Genomic DNA, 27,488 nt, shown 5'->3' with positions numbered 1-27,488 from the left:
ATGAATGTGCGTTTTTAAACCAATTATAGTTATCACAACTTATCCGATAGTCTCCCCTCAAACTGTACTTAACCTAAATAACAATTACAAAAGAAAAAGAAGAAAAAAGAATCATTTACTTTTGTTGTGAAAATGACGAGGTTGGAAAAATTATCGTGTTCATTTTGAAATGTTTTTAAAAACTAACAAATATGTCACAAATTTGTCATCTTAAAGCATTTTTATAATCGTTTAACGAGAATTCGTTAATATTCGATCAATATATTCAATTGATCCTAATCCATTAATAAGAATCGTTAAGCAAACACAGCTGATTTTTACGGTTGCGCGTAGACGATTCTCTTTACAACCTTTACGCTATTGTCTAAAAAAAAAGCAAATGAGGTTAAGAGTTCTAAAATAAAGCTTCGGCAAATTTTAAAAGCTTCCTTTAAGTAATTTTTATTGATTTAAAAAATTGTTCACAGCAATGATCTTCAAATTTTTGACGATATTGCCGATAATATGGTATGAACAACTTTAAAAGTTTAAATGTATTATAATATTTATTTATAGTTTAATTTTATTATTTATCTTTATTGGTATTTATTTAAGAATTCTTTTTACAAAAAATAAAATAATATATTAAGGGAATGGCTTTAACAAGATGCAAGTGTGTGTGTATAGTTTTCTGTTTTCATTATATGTTGTTTCCTTTTTATTATAAAAGTTTTTTGAGAATATTGATACAAACAAGATATACCGGATTTTACTTTTACTGCTCATTTAAGCTTATTGATTTTTTTAACACACAGCATCATGAGTTGGAAGTACCGGCAAAAACTCTGCATTGACCGTATCAAGAAAAAAATAAAATGAAATAAATAAATAAAAAAATCTGTATTTTATATCTTCACCTATAAGAATAAAATGAAGAGTTTGTCTGTTAGCCTCTTTTATAACTCCAGCAGGACAGTCTCCTGTCCTTAATATAGTGAGTAAAAGGGGCGATTTTCCATGTCCATTAACCACTTATAAAATTTAAACTGCAGACGTTTCTGCTTTTTTTTAAAAATTTATTTTTTATTTACTGTTTTATTTAATATTTTTTAAAAATATATTAAAGACAACGTCAGTAGTGGTTTCTAGCTTATAGCTCTCATTTACCAAAAAAAAAAGAGTTTAATGCTCGTTTAATTATTATTAATTATATTTAATTATTTATTCCGTATGTTTCAACGTAAACGTGGTAGCATACGTGGATTTCATCAGCAAATTATAGTATTTCAAAAGCTGTCTTAAACAACGTGTTTATTTTGTTTATGTTTATGCTCTTAAATAGTGCTTCTATAACACTAAATAATTTAAAATCAATGGTATTTATAATTAAAAAAAATTAATTACCTGCTGAAAATAAAAATTAATGGAAAAATAGTGCTGATTCTCTTAGGAGAATCTTAAAAAAATCGTCATTCTATTATTAACGCCAATGATGCTTTATAATTTCAGTAATATGCACTAATTTTGTTTTATAACCGTCGTTCAACATCCGACCCAATTTTAGGTTTACGACTACTAATGTTCAATTCCGTTGCCTTGTCATTTAAAACCCAATCCGGAAGATAAAGGAACTCCTGGACCAAGTATTGGGAGAAATTTACCTCTGTGCAGGACTTATTGATGGAACTAATTTGCATTTGTGTTACAGGGAAAGGAAAACCACGAGAACCTCCCACGGTTAGCCTGCCTGCAAGGGGACTCTAACCTATGATCCGCCTACCACTGAGGATATTTAGCTTTATCTCTGTGGTCGGTGCAAAAAAGATGCGGAATTCGTATCACCCAGCCATCACTGGGATTCGAACCCGGTTCACCATATTGGAAGGCAAACGTTCTATCCCCTGAGCCATCTTGGCTCCCAACAGTCCTTTTTATTTTTTATATTTTATAACCGTCGTTGAACAGCTGACCCAATTTTTGGGTCTACGACTACTCATGTTCAACTCCGTAGCCTTGTTATTTTGAACCCAATCCAGAAGACAATGGAACTCCTGGATCAAATATTGGGAGAAATTTGCCTTTGTGGATGACTTATTGATGGAACTAACTCGCTTTTGCGTTATATGCAGAGGAAAACCTCCTACGGTTAGTCTGACGGCAAGGGTACTCTTACCCATGATCTGTCTACCACTGAGGATATTTCACGTTAGCACTGTGGTTGGTGTGAAACGGATGCGGAATTTGTATCGGCCAGCGATCGCTGAAATTTGAACTCGGTTCACCTACTGGAAGGCGAACGCTCTATCCTCTGAATCAGCACGCCTCAATTTGCACTCATTGAAATAAAAATAAAAAACTTTGTTCTAAAAAGTAAAAATAATGAAGAAATGGGGCTAAGTTATTTAAGTCAAGTGGAAAAAAAAACGCTTTATAAGTATTGACTGCGATGATTATGCCAATAGTTATTAATTTATGTAAAAAAATTAGCTGAGAACTAAAAAGCTAAATGAACGAAGAAGTCGTACTTATTCGTTTAAGAGAAGCTTTAAAAATCGCCAAACCGTTCATTTCGCCATGTTTCATTCATTTTGAGAACATAATATGATCATGGCAATGCTCGAAAAAAGGCAAAATGAGAGGAGAAATTTGGGAGAAAAGTATTAAAATCGCCGTTATTGACGCATGCTTATTTTATACTGTAAAGTAAAATTAATAAGGAAATACTATTCATTCGTTTAGGAGTCAAGGAAAAAATTGTTATTGACGTCAATGATGCTTAAAGTAATTTTGGTAATACTGGTAATATGATATTTTGCACAGTTTTAATGGGTGTTAAAGTTACTTCCATAGGTACAGCGTAGTATAATGATATTTTTGGAATATCCGTACTTTAATGGATTGCACTACTAAAAACGTGTTTTGTTTAATACTACGTAAAACTATTGAAAAATGCATAATAAATAAAGCAATATTGAAATTATTTTAGCTTTATCAGTTGTGTTGGTCTTTCAATTTTGTTGCCGTGTTGAGAACTGATTTATGGATAATTTTTCTTTTTTTATCACCCCCCCCCATTCAGTTAGTAAAATATGAAAACAGAAATGTTTTCTTTTGCAGTCAGTGCATTTTTATTAGCCGCAAAATGTTAGGATCCAGTTTTTCCACACCATATATTTTTTGGTTGTCATCAGGATAGAATTAATATAAGTCAAAAAGGTATGGTCTTCATATAAAATATTTTGAATCTTTAATTTAGAGGTATTTAACTGAAATATTTTTTCCTATTCTATTCTGATATTATTAGGTTTATGACAGTAGAATATTATCTGATATTATTACTTTTATCACAGTAGAATATTATCCGATACTACTACGTTTTTAAACTCATACTCCAATTTTTTGGAAATATTTAGCTCTGACATAGACAACAACATTATTACGTTATTGATTTTGATTACCTAAATCAAGAGTTTAAAACGTATAGATTTGTTTCCTTATTATAACGCAACCCTTTTTATGCTACATTTTAATATAAACTTACTTGAATCGGTGTCTATTTTTATGAGCCGTTTAACAGCTATCGTTTTTTGATGCGAATCACATTAATTACAGTTAAAGAGGTTCGTTAAATGATTCGATCAGCTCCATGCACAAATTGCGTTTTATATATCGGCCAGTTTGGTAAACGGAATTATTAAAAGACGATTGTGCTGATACCAAATATGTAATAGCAATATATCTTTTTATATAAATCTTTTTTCTTTTTAATGTTATATTTATAACTGATTGTCAAGAAAAATCATTTATGCTCACTAACAGATCTTAATCGAATAATCAATAAAATGATTGGACTTGTGAATTGGGGGGGGGGGGGCACAAGCGTAAGTAAACTGAATTCTTATTATTGCATGTAATTTTAATTTCGTTTCCTGTAAGTAATTTCGACTTCCGTAGAAAAAACTATTTTATATTAAGAAACAGCAATTATTGCGAAGTAATCATTGGGGTTAGTGAGCGGTAGTGAACAGGGAGCTTAGCTTTCTAGTTTTTAAAAATATTTCATGAACTATTTATTGTTAAACCATATGTGTGATCAAAATCAAATTATATTGAAAAATATTTCAACTTAAGAGCAGCTTTAACCGTATGCAATAAAAAGAATTTTATCTAATATTTCTGAAAAATTTCAATATTTTTTTCTTCAGGAAACTAAATGCATACATTGCGAATGCATTTGGTTTGTATGGCACACAAAAATTAGGTTTCCTTAAAAAATAAAAAAGTTCGTTTTCCTAGGTCAATTGCTTATTTTAGTTTTAGAATAAATAAACATTTTAATGGAGTTTCAGAATAATTTGGTTATAGAATAAGTACTTTAGTTAATTTTTGAAGCATTAATTTTTCAATTACGGTGTTAGACTATAAATTATGCGATAATGAAACGTTATTTTTTTTAATTCGTGTTACAATGCCGGTAAAAATAAAATACTTACACTTGTATTGACCTTGTTAAAAATTCTTTTAACAACACTGTATAATGATTACAATGATATACATTAAAAATTTCCTTGAAATGAGTATCGATGATTCAAGTGAATGAAACTTTGTTAGAATGATCAATTACTTTTTCTTTTTTGCAAAATAGAATTATTTCCTTCACACCGTTGCTGGCATTTCAATTCTTTTTTATTATTCAATTGATTTGTTGAGTTGCAAATTTATAATTAAGTTTGAATAAATATTATTTTCAAACTCTAGCCTATCGTTGGATTTCGGAAAAACAAAGAAAAATTAAAAATAATCAAAAACAAGTTTATTTGCCTAGTAAGATTATTTTGTATTCGCCTGTCACTAGCAACATTTTTAAGCATGTAAAATAATTTTAAATAATTTTAACCTCTCAATTCCTCATTTGATTTCTTTCGATCCTCATGTCTGACTTTACTTTAATAATGATTTTAAAAATATATGCTAAGGATGGTAATTGCAGAACATCTTCTACATTGCATTATTTATTTTTTTTATCAATTTCCATGATTGAAACATCAAAAGCAACATTAAATTTTGAAGCATATAAATAAATCTTTTTTATTTTTAGAGCATTTTTAATTAAAGTTATAACTAACACGAGCCATAAGTAAGATCATTCGGAATATTAATTCACTCGGTATCGGAATATTAATTCAATCGGAAGCACACTCATCAAGAGTAACATTAAATTTTTAGACATAAAAATTAATTTTTTTTATATCAATTTTAGTCAAAATAATAACTAGCCTAAGCCATTAGTAAGATCATTCGGAATATTAATTCAATAAGAATTGCCAATCAATTGGAATCACATTCAATCGGAATTTTAATTAACATTTTAAATGGTGTACTTAATCAACATTTTATTTCAACTTATTATGATTCAAATAAAGTTGATCAGTAAAAGTGATTACGTTGAAAAGATCAGACAATAGTTACACTGTATTGAATAAAAAAAGGACAAGTATGTCCCAGTGTGGTACAAAATATTAAAATATTTAAAAGTTGATTTTATGCTGTTCATAAAATGTAATTTCAAGCGTACATAAAACGTGATTTCACTTGTGATACAGATCCGTAATTTTTCATGTCCTGTCAAGTCATCTGAAGGAAAACTTTCGCAAGATATACTTAAATTTTTTTCGTATCCTAAATCTTGATACCTATAGATTAATAAATCTTGCATCTAATTATTCTCAAAAGAGTTTTGTTTCCTGTAAAATCAAAACGTTGAATGATTTCCTTAGGTGAATTATGCAACGCTAAACGCATGTAACGTCTATTAATTCCACATCGCTTGATTTTTTTTGTCTCTCACGTAGTTTATAGAAATAATTCACTGACCATTCATTTACTTGATTAAAGAGTTAAATACACTCATGTCCATAAATTAAGGATAATTAAGAATCACACGGAAATCAAACTCTAAAATTAAAATTTCACCTGTAGAATTATCACACACATCCTGAAGAAGAATATACAAATTACAGGAAACCACTAAATGACGCTGATAGTACGTCACAATGACGAGAGTGTAAGAGAGGGGTATATAAGGAATGGTGGCAAAGAAGTAAAATTGTTCACAAGTTCTTTAAAAGCCTTTTAGTGCAATAACCGCATAGTTATGGCACAAAGGAAGCATTAGGATGATTTTTTACGTGGCAGAATCATTGGACGACTGGAATGTGGACGTACCCAGCTGGAAGTATCCGAGGAACTTGGAATCCCCCAGAGTGTCATCTCCAGGCTTTGGCAACGATTCCAAGATGATGGTAATGGGAGTAGACGCTACAGCACAGGTCGCCCCCCGAGTTAAAACGCCAAATGAAGACCGGTATTTGGCAGTTACTGCCAAAAGAAACAGACGGAGCACAGCATCAGACCTGTCACGTCAGATCTCTTCAGCTACCAGTACGACAGTTTCAAGGCAGACCGTGTACTGACGCTAAGGGCACATTGGTCTATATGCTCGTAGGCCTGTCAGATGTGTTCCACTTATCGCAACTCACTGTCGCCTGCGATTAGCCTGGAGTAGAGAGCATGCATTGTGGACACCGCAACAGTGTTCTTGTGTGATGTTTTCCGACGAGTCCAGGTTTAGTTTGCAGTCTGATTCTCGCCGGACTTTCATATGGAGAGCGCCAGGTACCCGTTACCACCAAGACAACACCATTGGACGACACCGTTACGGTGGTGCAGGATGGCTCGTTTGGGAAGGAATTATTCTTGGTTCCAGATTTGACCTGTTCAGAGTGTAACGATGACAGGCCACATCTATAGGGATGTCATTCTGGAGCAACATGTATGTTTGTTTCGGGGTGCCATGGGTGCTTCATTTCTGTTTATGGACAACAACGCCCGTCCTCACCGTGAAAACATTGTAGACGAATGCCTTCAATCGGAGGATATCACCTGTATGGATTGGCCAGCATATTCACCGGACTTAAATCCAATAGAGCATGTGTGGGATATGCTTGGCCGACGAATTTCAGCCCGTCAACCCCCTCCCACTTGTCTACCGGACTTTCGGAGGGCATTGCTTGATGAGTGGTGTAATATTCCCCAAGATCAGATTGATAATTTGATACTCAGCATGCCTAGGCGTTGTACGGCCTGTATTGCATCGTCCGGGAGGCATACTCCATATTAACCGTCATACTAACCATGTTATACTGCTTTTTGTAAATAGGTTCTTTTTTAAAATTTGCTCCAGGGAGTAAAAATCGCAATTTTTATTAATTATGTCAAACATATAGCATCTTTTCTGCTCTTTACCCTTTGTTTAATACATAGACTTTATAAATAAGTCAAATTTGTTTGGCTTCTGTCTCTTTCTGTGCCTGAACTTCATTATCCTTAATTTATGGACATGAGTGTAGATAAAGGTTCTGTTATGAAAAAGAATTGAGATTTCTGAAAATTTTATTTTTGGTATTATTAAACTAAACAATATTCATTTCATTTATGAAGATTAGATGAAGGTATTAAGTGACAGTCTAAGTGTTTTCGGAATGGAAGAAGATTCTAAGTGCATTTTTTAATAGAGTTTGACAGACCAACATTAAAAAACTGCAGTAAATTAAAACGCAAAGATTGTGACGCAATCAGTTTCAATGAATGTTAGAGATTTAAGGATTTCAAAAATTTGCTCTGAAGAAGCATAGCCATACCATAATCTTTACTGTTTATTTTCTGTTATCAACGCATAAACTTTGCAGCTCATTTAAATCAAAATTGCTAGAATGAATGACTTTTACAACCAATATCCATTCCTTCATTCATTGTTCGTATACATTGAAATTTCAGAGAGATTTTCAATTGTCTCGGCGTTACTCTAGAATGATTCATTTTTATTGTATTTTATTTTACAGGTTACAGCTTCTGGTAGAATATGATGCATTCACATATTATGCATTTAGGCAAGAATGGATACCAGGTTCCTGCTCAGGAGCTTCCGTAAGTCAGGACTACCAAAGGTTCATCAAAAATAATAAAATTGCCGAAATAATAAAATAGGCAAAACAATAATAATCCCCTAAATAATGCAATAAAATATGTTTCTTGCAGCTAAAAAAACATCTGCAAAAAATATGAATGACTAAAAAAATCAGAAATCTTTTACATCGAAATCTTGTATGTATGGAGCGAAAATTATTTAAATTAAAGTGGTTGCAAAATTTGATAAATTTTCATTAGTTTAGCTAACAACCACGTTTCGGTGGATTTTAGAGAGATTTGGTAAGCAATGATTAGAAAACTTACCATAAAACTATACAATCATAAGCAAATTTCAAAATTTCATCATCGCTTAAAGGAAATAAATAGAAGGCTACTTTAAGCAAATGATAAGTATGGTATTCATTAAAATTCTTTTTAAACAATTTTGAATCGATGGTAAAGAACTTATAACAGCGAAAAACTTAACTTGGGATGTTTGAATTATACATGAAGTGTGATCTCTCCGTCTATTCTTTTTTAATTATTTAAAAAAAAATGTTTTTGTTTTATATCCATAAAATTTCGATCAAATATATCTGCTACTCAGTCCTACTGCGGACGTACAATACAATTCAAAAATACACCATTAAATAACGCTTAAAATTTGATTCAATGTATAGCTTTTTTCGTATAATACTTAATTAAGTAAACGATGATGATGTAAAGAACCCTAAGTAAGTTATTCTAACGGTTCTATGAATTATGTCTGACGCTAATAAATTAATACCGAACCTCCGATAGTCTGTTTTGATCCAGCACCATTTTGCGGTTTTGTGTCTGATTTTGTAACTTAAAATATCTTTTGCATTAATTAATTAGCATATTTAAGGTCACAGTTAGTATTCGTTGTTCTTTTTCCCTATCCATAGCAAATGCAATTTAATTACATTAAAAAAATACTTCGTATTCCCTTGTGTTCTGAGTTTTATCTTGAATCACAAGAATATCCAGTTGAAAGCGTTGATTCTAAAACCACTGATCGAATAGATTGTTTATCGACGATCAAGAAAAGGAAAATTAAATCAAATCTACATCTCTGATCTACAATGTGTGCAATTGTTAAGGTAGGAAAGCTTGTCTTGAAAAGTTGGTAAATGATCTTAGTTAATTATGTATTGTGTAATTTGTTTTAAATAGATGGGTTTTTTTTTGGTTTCAACTTGTTAATTGCAGGAAAAACATATTTCAGAACCGTATTGTAAATTAAATAAGCTTTCTTTCAGCTTATTGTACGTTTACATGAAACTAATTTTTTACAGTGTTCGCCTGTTCCTGAGAATGTGACATCTTGGACATTACATGGATTGTGGTAAAGTATCACTTGTTTTAAACGTTAGACAAATAAAACTTGGTAATCTTTAATAGTCATTTTTTACGTATTTTAATTAAAAAGGTAGTTTAAATTTGAATGTCTACAAGCAAGTAGTTGACCGAATACACTGCTACTGAAAAAGTCAACAAAACGTTCCGATTACCTTTAATTGTCTTCAATAGCACCATATTTGAAGTTATTTCTTTAAGTTGTCAACATTCATCATAAATAAAGACGTTGGATGTATTGTTGCTTTTTTAGAATATGCAAACTTATCACATACCAAAACACCAGAGAAGGATGATTTTTGATGTTAAAGGTTATTGTCCGATAATCCTTACTCCAATGTTTTTAAGGTGTTAATAACCATTGGTCAATTTACCCGATATTTCCTACTATGATGTATTTTTAGGTTAAAGGTCTTTTCTCAGTATTCCCTACAATGACGTTTTTCTAGTTTATCCTAGGTACAAAAAAAGTGAATAGTTCCCAAATTTTTAATTAACAGGCAATTGCGGGCAGCAGTGTGATTAATGTTTATTAATTATCACGCTTATCAAAAGGCATGCTTTTTGTTAATTCTCGGATGTATTGCATGCCTTATTTTTACAATTACCACATAAAAAAACATCAGGGAGAGAAATGTTTTTTAATGTTAAGGTAACTTAGCAGGAATGAGTGGTCAACTGCGCAGTTTAATTATTTTGGTAATCTCTATATATTGTTTCGTTAAGGCATAGAGCAATTGCTCGGTTTACATTTGCTCGGTATTCCCTTTATAAATCGTCGTTGAAGGTCATTTCCCAATTTACACTTTACCTAGTATTCTCTACACTGATGTATTTTTTGAAGACCCTATCTGTTTTATAATTGCTTGGTATTACCATTATTCAGAACCATTGCCTGGCATCTATTACAATAGTTTTTTTCCTAAATTATCCTAAGTGAAACACTTGTAGACATCTGCAAGCGGAAAAAAATAAAAAATAAAATATTTTCGAATTCTAAAATGGAAAACAATTTTGTCTACAGTGCCTGTTTCGGGGAAAATGCAGGCACACATTGTTTAACCTACTTCACCCAGAAAAAAAAAGAGAGAAAAAAAGGATGAATTCGCGAATGTAGGGAGGAATCTGAGCTGAAACATCAGTTCCTCCTAATGCGATAAAGTCATTTTCTTGACCCATCACAGCTTTCGTTGCCCATGTAGGAAGCTGAGTGCCGGTGGGTTCTGCTTACTTGTAAGCTTCTGCGAATTCAACTCGTAGTGTTCAGACAAAGAAAAAGTAAGAGAGTAAGTAAATAGTCATTTCCAGTAATCGGAGACAAGTAGTTAATTTTTATTTACTTATAGACAAACACATATATCATTTGTAATATATTCTTCTAAATTTTTAATTTTGATGCGTCTACCAGTTGTTATTTGTAAGAGGTAAAGCATCAGAATGATATTATTTATAATTATGTTTTCTTGATAAAAACTCAATTTTTGAAATATAATAGGATAATGTTCTTCTTACTTGATGAGTAGGGAATATTTTTCATAAAAGAAGAATATCGATATTTATTCTAACTAGTGCGGACATTACTTCCTTCTATTTAGGATACATAATGATAGAATAGGATTTTAGGTTAAGCAGTGTGTTCCAAAATTCAACCGTCAAATTTAAAGGAGTGATTAAAGGCTAAAAACTTATCATAGTTCGTAAGCGACGATGAAAGGATGAAAATCACAAAAAATCCACGAAGGTTTTGTCATCATGCTAGAAGTCAACTACGAAACATAATACAAACTTGCTAACTACAAAAAGATTTGTTTATTTAATTACCATAAGATTTGTTTAAAAAAGCACTCGTTTATGTCACCGAGGAAAAAATTTATCCGGACCTCGTTCGAAGATGCCATTGAAGTGCTTTTGATGAAGCGACGATCCTCCCTCCATCTTTCGTCTCTTCTGGATTTAGAGCCTCTATGACTTTTTTTTTTTTGTTGTAATTTTCAATCTCTCAACGTGGTTTGATCCTTTTAATCACACTTCTGAATTTGTAAATCGAAATTTGGAATACCCTATATAATTTATAACACAGATGATGCCGCTCTCTATTATAAATAATAGGAAGCAGTCATGTAAAAATATATATAATGGATGGAAAAAAAGGGATGATTTGTGTTGACATAATCTATTATAGAGAAAGATGAAACAATCAATTACATTGTTTTCATGTAAAAAAAGAAAATGTTCTTCAACGACATTGTTTTAAAAGTTTCGTCTTGGCGTGATCTATTATAGACAAAAATAAAACAATCAATTCACAATAGAAGAAGAGGCCGCTATTTTTTTTTATTTTTAGAAATAATAGGAAGGAGTCATATAAAGAATGAAAATGTTCCCAACAAAATCGATTTAAATGTTTCGTTTTGACGAAATCTATTAAAGACGATGATGAAACAATAAGGATACAAAAGAAGAATAGGCCGCTCACTTCTGGAATTAATAGGAAATAGTCATGTTTAAGAAGAGAAATCAGAAACCTCATGGTTTGGCAATAATTTTCGTTCAGTTTCGCTGAAATCCCATGTCTCGTAAACATGATATAATTTGCGGTCTTAGCTTTCAAAGACGTCACCTTCGGGTTACAACAACATTTGTTTAGATATATGACAATGAACAGATATTGCAACAATCATGGGCGGATCGTGAATTTAAGGGGCCCTGGGCTGAAACTACTTAGAGGCCCTAATAGCCATTTTGTCAAAAAAACGGTTTTCTATAGTGATATAGATAAGTATATTGAAAAAATTAGGACGATAAAATAATTTTATTTATTTATTTGTATTTGTGTATACAAACAGCAACTGTGCAACATTATTGCAAAAGAAATAGACAGGTTATGTGTAGTTATGTTATATAAATTATAAAGCAACCTTTCTGCAATTTTGTGCTGCAAATTCCTTTATTTGCTCATCACATTGTAAGTTCATCACTCCTTCACTAAATGCTCGTCTACGTCATCTGGATAATAATCAACAATATTACGTACACTTTCCAGATCTATGTTTTCGATATTTTTGTCTTGCAAATCCATTAAAAATTTGAATTTCTTCCTATACATCTCATGGACTTGGCTCCTTTTATTTAAATCCATAATCAGCTTATCCAACGCAACGTTTAGCGTGCCTCTTTTAATTTTTTCTGCCCCATATGCTGAGAATTTATCTGTAGATTTATCTGAAAATTTTGGAGTAATGCGTCTCTTGTTTATGTCATTGTAGTCTATTCCCACATTAGTACTTAATTTTTTAGCTTTCTCTTCGCATTCCTTTAGTTTCTTATCTGATTGGTGCCTTATGTTGTTCACGAAGTCTTTTAATGACACAATTAACTTGTTGCCTTCACAAATATCTAATCCAGGGTTCTGTATTTTTTTATTAACTAAATTAAATCTCCCCAAAATTTCCTCCAAAAAATAATCAAAATTGTAGTATCGAGTTTTGCCATTTTATTGAATAAATTTCGTGCCTCTTTCCGGAAATCAACTTTCTCATTCTCATTTTCGCCGAAACTTTCGAAAATTTTCATAATGTTATCATAATTATTTTTCAAAGCTTTGGCAGTATCACAGTGACAAGATCATCTGGTCTGGCTTAAACTTTTTATCGTAAATTTGAGTTTTGTTTCACGATTTAACAGTTCCCACCTATGGGTCGAAGTAGAAAGGAAAACGTATTTTTTTTGCACTACTCCAAAAAAGTTCGCAATTTCGGTCGCAACCTTAACAGATTCTTCACCAATTAGGATAAGGGAATGCGCAGCACTTGGCACATAATCCGCGGATTTATTTTTTTGTTTTAGTAGTGCTTGAACACCAATGTAGTGACCTGCCATATTGGCAGCGTTTCATAAGATTGTCCTCTACAATTATCCAGTAGTAGTCCATTTGTTTCTAAAAAGTCTTGTAGAATCTATACATAATAATAAACGCGGCTGTGTGTGTGTGTGTCTGTAATCACAATATATCGCCCCAGAAGCCTCGCCCGGGCACGAAACTCGGCCCATAATTGTGTTTTGACATAATGAAGAAGTATTTTTTTTCTTTTTCAAAAATTTTGATTAGTTATTTAGTTATCAGTCATTTTGTAAGTCTATGCTTTTCGTCTGCTTTTTCGTCTTCAAAGAGCCATATTCAAAAAACTATTAAAAAATGCATATACTTTTCCCCACTCTTATAAATGTATGCTAATGCGAACCTCACAATTGAAATATTAATTTTCGACAACTAAACCAATAATATACGAAGGAATTAATAATTTAATTGTAAAGTTCGCATTAGTTTACATTTATTAAAGTGGAGAAAAGTTTAACTTTTGTATTAAAAATGTGGCAACATATTCGATACGTAAATAGAACGCTTCGCTTTGATATATTTGTCGCTGTTCATAATTGTTATAATAAGTTTTTCTTCTTCTTTCCACGCTCTATTTTTTTTCTTAAACGAAGGCGATAATTTTTATAGCGATATTGTAGTACTTTGTACAACTAAAAATTCTTTTCACACTTTTCACTTTATTTTCTTTATATATACAGAGAACAGTCGGCAAAGAATTCGATTAGGCTGAAAAACATTTCGCTAAAAAGGAACGAATTCCAAAAGAAAAAATAAGCAACTTAAAGAATAGAAATGCTGATACCAGCCAATTTTTTGAAAGTTAACTTAGAAATAACAAACCAAACGATGTTAAATAACAAAACAAACGATGCTAACAAAATGACGTAGAAAGCGCAACTAGATCAAAATTATACAAGCACAACTAGATCAAATTATAATACCTGAGTGCTTGACGTAACAGATATAGAAATAGAATTTGATACCATAAAAAATTATATAGAAATAGAAATTGATACCATAAAAAATTTATTCGTTTTCGTGTTCTTTTCATGTATTTAGCATTTTAGTTTTTTTTTTCTTAAGCGTTGTAGCTATATAATTTCAAACATCCTCAAGAGCTATAACACATCTGCAGCAGTACTGGATATGAAGACAAAATTGCTGGACAGGAACACTTTAATTGTCCACTAATCTTCAGATTTCCTGCTATGTTTTGAAAAACTTTTTTTTGTGAAAACCTTCAGCTTGGCGGACAGCTGGCCGCCTTAGGCGGCTAGTATTAAATAAATGTAAACCAGTATGACTACCAATTTTAATGAAGGATACACATCATCCATACACTTTTTCCTGAAAACAGTATCGTAATACAATAGCAAGTTGATCATTGTGAGATAGATCTGGAGTAAAATCCATCACAATTGAATAATACTTTCTGTCGCCGTTATTTATTTGAGTTATAATTTGTTTAATTATCTGTCGACCCATAATCTCAATTATTTCCTCATATACTGTTTTTGATAAGTATGATATTATCGGTTTTGGTCGTAGCTCTCGTTGTTCAATGTGTTCACGAATGAATGGATCGAACTCTGCTAATAGCTCCAGAGGACCCATAAAATTACCATTATGTGAAGAACCAAATACTTCCTCGGAACCTTTAAATGCTAAGCCCCTTATACTTAAAAATTCGACCACTGCAATAACCCGTTTTAGGAAATTGTGATAATATTCTGTTTCTTTTCTTAATTGCTTCTGAAACTGCTTGTTTAAAATAGATCTATTTTCCCTTCGTGTCAACCACACTAGCATTGATTTCTTATGTTCATTAGAATTTTCATGATTTTCTAAATAAGTTCCTATGTGTTTCCAATCAGAAAATCCGGTTGTGTATTGAGAAGAGATTTTAGAAAAAAGTTTGCAAGTCAAACAAAAAACAGTACCAACCCTGATTGAATAACATAACCAAGATCTTTCCAGTGATTGACCATTTTTCATTTTCTTAATGAAATACCTATTTAAAAATGTTCTGTTTTGTTCTTTGTATTTCATTATTGAAGCTGAATGTATATTTTTCGAAAATCTGACATTTGAGAGTCTGAAGTTCATGTGAGAGGATGTCATTAATAAAATCATTATTTAACAATTCTGACCACAGGCCCACGTTGTCATATTTCTCAAACTCAATCTTAATATTCTCTAAATTTGTTTCCGCCTCGGTATTACCTTCCTCTTGCTGAACACCCCACTATAGTTTTCAGTGTGATCTGAGGGTTGTTGGTAGTCAAGACTTTGTACAATTTCATCACTTGTATTTTTTTCCTGGTGTTGCGATTTTCTGCTCCCTTCAAATAGATTCTCTTCGGATAAGATCACTTCCTTTTCGTTTGCTAATAAATTTATAGCTATTTTATTCTCAGTTTTATGCTCTAATTTGAAAAAGTTTCAATTTGTGCACATTTCTTTCTTTTTTTTCCCGATCTAGCTGTAATTTCCGTTTCTCAGCTTCACTTTCATATTATCTACCAGACATATTGTAAAATAAGACTGATATTTTTCTGAAAATAAACAATGAACTTGATAATTTTCTGGTAATAAACAGGGAACGAGATAATCGATGTAATATTGTTCTTCACGTCACATTACTTTGTAATGAGTGCAGTAATTCATAAATTATCTCTAAAATCGATTAAAAAGTTTATTTAGTATTGAAAAAATACATTAAAAAAATATGATTTATAATTCTTTTTACTTACCAACTAAGAACAGAAAATCTTTTCTTATACTGATTATGTACTTTCAATTATAAGTAAAATAAGAAAGATCCTGTCTTTATAACTTTTAACTTATCATTTATAAACTAAACAAGTTTGTCACTTTGACGACGAGAACAGAAGTGCGGGAAAAAAAAACAAAATTACGTCGGGCCTTAGCGGCGCGGCAGGAAGTCCCCCGTAATATAGACGCGAAAAAATACACTGACCAAAGACAAGCGACGGGGAATTCCCCGTTCAGTTCGATAAACGCGCACATGCATATGTTGATTGATCTCAGGGTTGCCAACCTTATAATAGTTTTTTTCTTTAATATTAGATACTTTTTTAATTCAAAATATCACCCATTGTTTTCAGTGGGGACTGGGGCCCTTTGTATCCACGGGGCCCTGGGCTGAAGCCCATAAAGCTCTTAAGTAGATCCGCCCCTGGCAACAATGAATAGATATACGCAACAATGAAAGCAACAGAAGCAACAATGAATAAACAATAAACCAAGAACCTATCATATAAGGGTAAATATTTTCAGTCACTGTTTACCTTTATATGATATGTTCTTGGTTTATCTACATATCTATTCATTTCTTTGCAAATCACCAAAAATGAGAGGGGCTCCCGATTGTAAAATATTAAAAATAATTCACATATATTTATCCAATTATGTAAAATGATACAAAACAATAACACCAAGAAAAACCGGAGCTTTATAAAAATGAATGTCGCTTGCCATCTAATTTCCTAAGATATAAAATAGTTTTCCAAAACTACATTATCTGGAATCATAAATTGCAAAAATTGAGAATTATTTATTGCTATTCATAATTTTCACCCAGCTAAAAAAAATCTCTCCAATTTCGCAATTTTTAAAAAAGTTTAATTTATTATAACATTTAAGCTATTCCAAAACCCAGATAATTTTTTTTGGCAAGATGGTGTATGAGTAGCTTAAAATTTATCTTTGCTTCGAGCACTTAAACTGAGGCTATTTTCTTTTCTTCGGTAAAAAACACTTATAAATCTTTCCCTCCAACTGTAGAGTTAAACAAGTTGAAAACTGATTATTAAATCTGCCTCTGGATTTTGATTCAGTTTCGGTGAGAAAGGCAACTATTTAATGTAAAAAAATGAAGGAAAAACAAAAAAAACACCCTAGACATATGTTAATATCTGAATATAAAGGAAAAATAAATCCATTCCTTACTCTTTCCAGAAACTACATTATTAAAAACAAAATCTGTGCAAAATCTCCAAATAAGAATCCTAAAACTAAATTTCATAATTAAGAGAGGGAATTATGGTATTCAGTCCATTTAAATTTTCCTGTTGAAATATTTTTTTTCCATTCAACTTACGTTTCATATGACGTAACTAAACGTTTTTTCTTTCACTAAATGTTCCCGTCAACGAACAACAGGACTTGAAATATTTTATAAAATAAGTAGACTTACAAAAAATGCATTTCTATTGGTTAAAAACCATGTCGAATTCCAATGTAAAATTTTGAGTTCGATAGGAAATGATTCGAGACAGGACAGAGTTATTGGAGGTTTTAATACGAAACTCCAAGTTTGATTATTACACATGGTTTTCATACAAATCCGTAATTTTCAACCGATTTACACGCAATTGCATGAAAATGCTGTCAGTTACTGAAATGAGTACACATTTGCTTAACATTAATTCTATTACTTACAATTTCATTTGATTTATTTCTTCATACCCATAAGTTGGCTCGTAATCTCTATGAAAAGAACGTTCCTGTTGAAGAACAAGGATACTTCCTGGGTGGTCAGCGAGCCCGCTATACTTCCACGCTTTAGACAATTAGTTGGAATAGTAGGCTGCCTAGGAGATCTTTTCTAATTTCACAGGGAAGTTAATAGTCACAGCTCTCAGAAGTTGCATTATTTATTTTAGTCCCTTGCAAATTTATGACAGCTCTAGACCATCCATTCATATCGACCAGAATCATTCTCCCATATAAGTTTTAAATGCATATAAAACCAATTTATCCAACCCAATCAACAAAATATGATGTGACTGTTGTACTTCAACCAAACAGAAGAGGAAATCCAGTCATCGAACTCCACTTGAAAAGAGTTCGTATACTTTCTTTTGTATTGAGCAAGCTAACCGTTATATGTTTTGGAATAAACAAAAGAATTAAAATGAGCCGTAATTTGTAATGAGCTCACAATCTCATGTATGAATATAAATAAAATTAATAACAAAATATAGTCAAAAATTAAGGGGGAAAATACATAAAAAATTGAAGACTTTAATATGTTGTAAAAATTGCTTGCTTGTTTTATTTATTTTTTCTTCAGACAAACTGAAAGATTGAAAATTGTCGTTTTTGCAGAAAAATAGATAGCATTGCAAGCTGAAATTCAAATAAGTACCTGAAACTTCATTAAAAAAGAAGTAAAATGTTATTTTGAAATGAACCAATGGTTCAACTTCTACCTCAAATTATAACCTATACAACCTCAAATATAACTGTATATTCATATTGAATATGAGGAGGAAAACTGACCACGTTTCAAACTGCAAACGATTTGACCGATTCAGAGCGAGCATCATTGGTTACATATTTTAAAGAACGCTTTTAATTAACTAATTCTTTTAAAAATTGATTGATATTAGTATGTTTTATTGTTGAATGACTCAATGGATGATTTTGTGTTCTCGATTGCTAAAATTTTACTAAAAATATAATAATTAAAAAATTGAATAAAAAAGTTTTCCCAGTTAACTTGCATCGATCTTCTTTTCAGGCCATCAGGCAAAGATAGAAATCCATTTTATTGCAAACGCTCAGCTACTTTCAAGAAGGAACCAATCGAAGTACTAAATATATGTTCTTCATATTTTAAATATAATCTTTCGTTTGCAAAATGATGAAAAATAAGTGCATAATATTTTTATAAATATTTATTCGCTATTTATAAATCAGATGCGAAGTTATTTTATTTTAATTTATGATTAGCGTTGAACAAGTGACCCAATTCTGAGTTTACAACTATCGATGTTCAACTCCATCATTTTGAGCCCAATCTAAAAGACAAGGGAACTCCTGGATCAAGCATTGCGACAAACTAGCCTACGTAGGAAACTTTTTGATGCCGTTAACATGCATTCGCGTTACATGGAGAGGGAAGCCACGAAAACTCCTTACGGTTAGCTAGATGGCAAAGGACTCTAATCCATGATCCATCTACATCAGCACTGTGGTCGATGCGAACAGGGAGCAGAATTTGAATCGACCAGCCAAAGCTGGGATCGAACCTGAGTCACATCTTTGTTACGCGCTCTATCCCCTGAGCGACCGCGATGATGATGAATAGGGATAACCAAAAAAAGGGCGTAGTTATTAGCAGTGATATATTTATAATTATATTTTAAATTTATTAATAAATTTGCATATTTGCGTTCCTACACTTGCCAAACTGAAAAACATTTTCTTAGAACTAAATTAGAAGGAATTTAAGATCATCTCATGTGAAGAAAAAGAAAATGAATTTTTTAAAAAAAGTCCTCATAAAAGAAAATGAAGGGGGAAAAACACTCAGAAAAATTCAGCACATAGTATCATAGATCGCCACGCTCAATAGTACGCTCTAGAAGGTCAATGTCTCCCGTGATAAACTTCTTCCTTAGAGTATCTCTTTAATTGTCTGCTATACTAGAAGGATTATATCTCGCTCGAAACAATTGTTCGAAGAATTATGTGTGGTGGTTGAATAGCTTCATTCACTCTTGGCCAACCATGATGTTTTTTGGAATAGAATTATATGCTACCTTCATCAATAAGTTAATAAAGTAACAGTGAGAAGTTGCAGTTCATTTTTTTCTCATATATTTCAAACTGACTACCTTTTTTAAATAAGAGTATTCAAGTAAAATCAGCAGAGGAATATTGTTCTACAACTAAAAGTTATGAAAACGAATAACGGAGGATTAGACTCCCCCTTCCCCATTTCACCGGGTGTACAGTGTACAACAAAATAAATATATAAGGTAAGATAAAACGGACCACCCCGAATAAATTTTGATCGAATGATCAGATCTTCACGTTCTAGGACTCAATATGCAACTTTATTTAAAATTCGATTACTCAAGAACTATTCGACCGATTTTGTTTTGTTTTACCATGAAGAAATGTAAATGTTAAAATGATGTAAAAATTGTACACCTTACCATTAAAAACACTTTCGACTATTATTAAATAAACTAATTAAAGTAATATAGTTATTTTTGTCACGGAATTATCTCTGGATAAACAAATTTTATTATTGTGTGCAATTTTTTTAAAAATTTTGCTTAAAAAGTTCCCAAGATATGTCGAAACTTTTACCCACTCTTCTAATAAAACTATTGGGGACATATTTTCGAGATTTCGGTTACCTCCAATTTTTTGGGGATAAGAAATCCGAATCTGTCCAAAAAAGGAATGTTTATTCAGAAAAAGTACGTTTTTGTGTCTGATTTCGTAATCTAAAATAACGGATGCACTAACTAATTAGTATATTTGAGGTCACCCCCTCAAACTATTAAGATTGAGTCCTAGAACGCGAAAATCTAACCATTAGATCAAAAGTTCTTCTAAGTGGTCCGTTTCGGTTTTTGCGGATTGTGCCTTTCTATTCTCTTCTGATGATATTTTCTCTTAAATTGTATTACGAGCCATTCCTTGTATATGTAACACACAAGACTTCTGAATTATATGTTTAAAGAATGGTTATATCATGTGAATATATTTATTGATTAAAATTTTTGCTTTACGTATTTCTGAATTTTATAAATATAACAGCAAGAGGATGATTTGGAAAAAAAATGAATACTTTCATAATTCATACTACTTTTTTCCACACATTGATATATTTATTGTTTATTTTATTTTAGCCTCTTTTACCCGAACTTAAGACAAAATGGCCAAGTACTAACCCTAAAAATCCAAACACTGATTTCTGGTAAGATTTGCTTAGTCATTTCTTAATTTAAATTTTTTCTTCAATAATTAGTAGATTATTGTATATTCATCTTAAATTATTCTTTCTGTGAAGAATCAAACTTTTTAAAACATCTCATATGTTCCAGAGGAATAATTGCTGAAAAATTAATTAGTATTAATAATTAGTAATAACAGTTAGTAATAATAATAATAATTAGTAATAACAGTTATTATTATTAATAATAATAATTAGTAATAAAAAAAGCTGCATTAAGTTAACTACGAGAGCAATTTAGCTGATTTTAATCAAATTTTAATTCTAAGCATTATAGATCAATTTTTAAATCTGTGCTGCTGCCTTTAACTGCTATCTTGCAACAATGATTGATTTTTGACTGGTTAAAGTAATAAATATTAATAGTTTTCACAATTTTATTACCAGGCTCATTTGAAACAAAATAAGTAAGGGTAATTAAACACAATTTTAAAGATGCTCGTAGGTGTGAACACTCCTATCATGATGTAATTACGTCTCTAGATGTTACTCTAAGAGCTAGTTCTAAGACATGACTGAACATTAACACTTACTGAAAATCATGAAAGTATTTCCTTATGAGTGATGGGATGAAAGTTTAATTATTGTGAAATTTTATTTTTTTAAGTATATTAATTTTTTAAGTATATTAATTTTTTAAGTATATTAATTATATATAATTATATTAATTATAAGAAATAATATTGTAAAACTGAAATATGCTAAATATTGACAGTGATTTAAAAAAGAAAATATTTTGATTCTCTAGCTATGTGTAACAGGCGGTTTAATTTAGGCAAACTACACAATGAAGTCAAATAAAAATAGTAGAGGGTGAATAAAATAAATTGGACGGTTCTCAAAGGCAGTTATCTCTGCGGTTCTACTGAATGGATTCGAATTTATGTTATTTAGAACATGCTTCAGAAGTTTAAATTAAAAAAGACAATTTCTTGAAATTTTATAAATAGGTGTCGCAGTAATGCCGTGTATTCATATTATGAGTAGATGTAACCACATGTATACAGAACACGCAAGCTGAAAAGAAATAAAATAGTTTGAATTTTTGAGCTGTTGTTATTCTTTTCATTCTATTATAAAGCCACCTGGTGGCAGAATTTCGAACAATTTTTTTGACGGAAACTTTGATCTCCATTATCTGAATAACAAATATTTGAAGTTTGGTTAGAATCCTATCAGTAAAATCGGAACTAATAAGTACTATATGTGTATAATATAATATGTTTAATATATAGTTCAATTGATTCTGTAAAATTTATCTTAGTATCCTGAAATGACACTGGTGAATGATGGATGATCTCTCTTCATTACACTTTTTCTTTTTATAGTGACACCCCATAGGGGACTCATGCTAAGACACGCTTAGCTGCGGTCAATGATGTTCATATCAGAGGGTTTTAATATCGGTTTTCTTTCTACTATTATACGGTAAAGTGTTGGGTCGTAGGGTTACCAAATTGAGGGAACCAAACCCTCAGTTTAGGATCAGAATTATGATGGGCATGTCTTCGCATCATCCTCAGAGGCGTTTCCCTGACAGTCGATAATAGCCATTCTGCAGCTCAAGCATGACCTAAATATTTTACGTTGCTGTCCTGCCTGAAAAGAGATCATTGACCCTCATGTGTAGTACAAAGAATACAATTAGAAAAATGCTCGTTTAATGATGGTCCATCATCCCGTAATCTCTTTATATAAGTAAACTTACACAAAAGTATTTTTCAGCAGCCACTGCGATTTATATATGTAATTTTAAAATCCTTGCGATTGGTGTCTTTCCGGACCCCTACTGTGCGTTTTGTGGAGAATACGTCATTATGGAAGACTACCATAGTTTCTATTTGAACTATCTTTGTCGAGCGGTATTGGGAGATTTACAAACCGAATGAAACAATGACTTTATTTCCCCTTGTTTTTTGCTTGATACATTTCGTCAAGCTCTCTGCTCCTGGAAATAAAAAAAATATTCTTCTGAAAAAGAAATGAAGAGTATACACAGTCATGGTGTCACCATTGAGAAGAACGGTATTAAAAATATCGAAACCAGTTACATTACAGGATGACGTTTGTATGAGTAGTTACTTCTCGTCAGTGACTTTTTCAATCAAGCAGATTTTTGAAGTAAATACACACGAGAATCAATCACGATGGCCAATAAGTGTTTTCATGGTCTAAGAAAATATCTTAAGTCAAGCCTAATAAAAACATTAAATGTCTTATACGATCAGTGCTTACGTACGCATGTGAGATCTGGACAATGACCCGTGGAGATGAAAATATGATAGCTAGATTTGAGAGGAAAATACTGCGAAGCATTTTTGGTGGAATAAGTAAAAGCGGTACCCGGTTTAGAAGATCAAACACGGAACTTCACAAAGCATATAAAGAACCTGATGTCATTAAATTTATCAAAATTCCAAGGATTAAAAGGGCAGGCCACATTATAAGAATGGAGGATAGCAGGACAACCAAAAAAGTTTTCAGTGCCAGGCCAACGGGTACAAGAAAAAGAGGACGGCCAAACCTAAGATTTTTAGACTGCCTTGAAAGGAATCTACAAGTTTTAAGGATAATAAACTGGAGAACCTTGGCTAAGGGAAGAATGTCTTGGCATAGGCTTGTTGAGAAGGCCAGATCCCATCCTGAGCTGTCGTGTCAATGAGAAGAAGAAGGGAAGAAGATTTTTGAAGTTTATAATCTCTTTGATAATTCTTCGAGTTCTTTTTAATCGGTTGAATTTTAGACTCCCAATGTTTCTATATTTTTTCCAATTTTTCAACAGGAAGCACGAGTGGCTGAAGCATGGTACCTGCGCTACAAGTTTTGATTCAGAATACAAATACTTCAAAAATGCTCTTGAACTGCACGATAAATATGACATATTCAAGTATGCTTTCTATTCATTCTTTCATTTACTCATAGATTTAAGGATTTCCTCTAATGGAAGCAACTCATAATGTTTAATTGATTCCTCATTTCATATAAAAGGATCACCGAGACACTTAAAAAATTCAAAGAATGGGATAATTATTTCACAATATTTAATGAATTCTTTTCTACTTCGATTAATTCAGCAAATATAAATATATTGTTTGCAGAGGATGGAGTGCTCGCCTTTCTTTGAACTAACCCAGGTTCGATTCCCAGCAAGCGTCGATACGAATTCCGCTACCGTCTCGCACTATTCACTGTGCTGATACAAAAATATCATCAGTGGTACACGGATGAGTTAAAATTCCTAGATCTTCGGACTAACCGTGGGAGGTTTTTGTGGTTTCTCCTTCCATGTAGCGTAAATGCGACTTAGTTCCATCAAAAACTCCTCCCCAAATTGTCCCAATACTTTATGCAGAAGTTCTCTTGTCTTTCGGTTCGGGTTCAAAATTACAAGACTACAGCGTTAAACGCTAATAGTCATAAACTTAGAATTGGGATAAACACATACGTTTCTTCGATGGATTTGAATTCTTAATTCTTAAAACAAGGGAAGCCACAATCTGGAAAATGTGATCTCTATATAGGTAGGTCGAATGTTTGTGTTCATAATGTTAATTTACATACTTTTATTTTTGAAAATAGTCGTATATTAAAATTTTCATTTTTTAAGAAACTTCAAGTTTTAAAAAAGTCCACAAAATTATACCACAGAACAGCAACTGCTAGCAAATGTTTCTTTCTTATGCATTTTTCTATTTTTTCTTTGTACAACGGAACTAAAAAAACAAGAAAATTTGCCATGATCTGCTAATTTATTTATGCATTCTCTTATTTGATTCCTCGAATTTCAAAGTGATTTGCAGAGTACGTTATAACAGTATTATTTTTAATCTTTTTTCTTAGATTTCTTAAGACTTCTGGAATAACACCAAAAGAGAACGAACCTTATAAGGTAATAATTTCCTATTCAATTTTTCTTATTTGAAATAAATAGGTTTGCAGTAAAAGTCCATCTTTCGGTAATTTTGTTGCAGAAAAAATGTACAGGTGTAACAGACTGGATGTAACGAAATAAAAAAAAAACTTAAAAATCAAAATCACAATTATTTTATGTAGGAAAATAACTTGTTCTTCCTTTATCCATAAAAATTAAAGATCGCGTTTGTGTGTCGCTTTTATAATTCCAGAACCGTTCTGAAATTTTGAGCAATAGGTGCATAGGGGAAATTTTAGCTCTCGATTCAAGAATTTCATTTGGTTCGTTCGGAAGATGAATTTGAAAAATGAATTTCCTCGTTAGTTAAACATTGCTCATTATTAAACTATACGCGATTCTGATTTTCAAAATATTTAAAAATAATAAACGTCATTTATGCTAGCTTACAGCTCTGTTTAATTAAAAAGAGAAATCTCTTTCTTTAATATATAATTATTTTTTATCTGTTGTGTCAGTTAAGCTCAATGATCAACATGGATGCTATGCGAGAACTACGTCACTGAATTAGAACTTTAGTTATCTGAAACCAAGTTTTAAATTTTTTATATTCACCTTTTTAAAACGTGTTATTATGTAATTAAATAATTTGAAACCGACGATGATTGGGTACTTGCACGATGATTGGGTACTTGGGTAAGAAGATCACAGACATCGACACATGTGACCTATGACATATGCGCCAGCTGATCGTTTATAAGCAAAAATGAGTTTTTCTCCACATAAGTTAGAATGTTAATTAATGTCAAGTAAATTAAATAAAGCTCCGTATTATACATAGAAATGTGTTAAAATATAGTTTTTTCTCGTCTACGTTTTTAGCTAAGCTTAGATTTATTATTTGCTTAAGTATTTTATTGTAACCATGATATATTTTCACTTTGTGTATCTGGCAATTACGACGCAGAATTAGTTTGTTTATGTTCTACATGGTTTCGTGCCTTACTTTCTGTTAAGTAAGAAATATTCAGTGAAAGAACTGAAATATCAGTGAAGGAATCTTTGAGAAAGAATATAGAATGCGTCACTTAAAGAGAATTGATACTTAACGTATTCGAAATAGAATGAAAATAACAGTTGATAACGTAAACATGTTTTAGCAACTCACACTTAGTACTTGCTATCCCATTACAGAATCAAAATATGCCATCGCAATGTTGATCCTCTGCAGGTGGGACGACATTCCCGCGAAGTCGCGCACTTTACGGTAGAACAGTTTAACGAGGACCGATAGCGCACCCTTCGGTCCCTACGCAGGCTGATCAAAGTGGTCACCCAACCCGCTTACTGACCGCAGCCAGTGATGCTTCTAGGAACCGTGTCTTTACGATCAGTCCACTACTGGAAGAGCAGGCATAAGGCTAGTTAATTCTAAAATGGAAAAAACTCTGCTTTTTCAATTTCAAGAAATAACCCTTTTTTTTAGATTTTTCTATTGCTGAAGGCAACTTTAAAACAATTTCGCATTTTGATTGGATAAATTTATATTATTTTCAACCAACCCATCAATATTAGAATTATATCTAATAACCATTAAATATCTCGTATTTAAAAAGACATTCTACTTTAATTCTTTTTGACAAACCATAAAAATACATGGGCAAATGTTTTGTGAGTTTATAAAATTAAAAGCATTCTCAAATAATATTAAGAAAATTTAAATGTACTATTTCGTTTTATGAATATTTTTGGAGCAATTAATTGTTGATTGCTTAAAATTTTGTCATAAAAATATCTACACAAAAATATTGATATAAATTATTTTTTATTTTAAAACTGAGTAAACTAGACAATTGTTAGGTTTGTTTTCTATTATTATTCCTGATGCCATATTAACTATTAATTTTTTAGATATACAAAATTTTCTGTAAGATATAAAATACATATACAGTACTATTTTATAATAGTACATTTTTTTATTTTATTAATAATACGTTTTTGTATCGGGCACTTATTTCGATATTTGGAAATATTAGAAAATCTTTGTTTCAGATTCTAGGTAGTTTAATAATTTCAACACTTTTATTTTACTTTAAGAATAAAAATTTTACGAATTTTATTTTAAGATTTTCTTAACATCCAATTTTATTTTTTATTTTCAGTTACAAGATTTCTCTCAGGCTATTAAGAAAAGTATAAATAACAAAACCATAAACCTCTTTTGCAAAAACACAAAGGTAACTTTTTAAATATTTTTGTTGAACTGTGCAGAATGTAGTTTTTGTGTGTGAATATAGTGCATACAAATTTTTGTTTCAGAATTATAACCACCAGCTGATTATATCTCTCAATATATGCCTGGATAAGAATTTTGAGCCTATTGATTGTCCAAATAAGAAAGGATGTCGGTTTTCAGATTTACTTTATTTGCCTTTTAAGTAACTTAATAATTGTACTTTTATATTCTCTTTATACTTATATGGATAAAAAATGGATAAATATTCGATTTTATAATTTATTGGATAATTCGATTATGATAATTTATTCGATGGTTCGATTATCTTAAAGAAATATAAACAATTACTACACATTCGAATACCCTTCAAAATTCGATTTTCTGTATTTAAAAT

The 27,488-nt window shown here is 31.4% G+C and overlaps 1 protein-coding gene across 1 annotated transcript; it reads left to right on the top strand.

Annotated features, from left to right (window-relative positions):
• Positions 1-349: 349 nt before the first annotated feature.
• On the top strand, positions 350-27,364 carry LOC107450014 (ribonuclease Oy). The gene is made up of 9 exons (XM_016065722.4): positions 350-507; positions 7,881-7,965; positions 9,267-9,316; positions 18,756-18,825; positions 20,884-20,951; positions 23,770-23,874; positions 24,828-24,876; positions 27,021-27,095; positions 27,178-27,364. Exons 1-9 carry the CDS (start codon positions 470-472, stop codon positions 27,298-27,300), a joined length of 663 nt encoding a protein of 220 aa, XP_015921208.3. The 5' UTR covers positions 350-469; the 3' UTR covers positions 27,301-27,364.
• The last annotated feature ends 124 nt before the right edge of the window (positions 27,365-27,488 follow it).

This window comes from Parasteatoda tepidariorum, chromosome 1 (genome assembly GCF_982258835.1).
Source record: "Parasteatoda tepidariorum strain Cologne lab strain chromosome 1, Ptep-v5.0, whole genome shotgun sequence".
NCBI lineage: Eukaryota > Metazoa > Arthropoda > Arachnida > Araneae > Theridiidae > Parasteatoda > Parasteatoda tepidariorum.
Note: the sequence above shows the minus strand (reverse complement) of the source record. Positions and strands in the feature narration are given on the sequence as shown.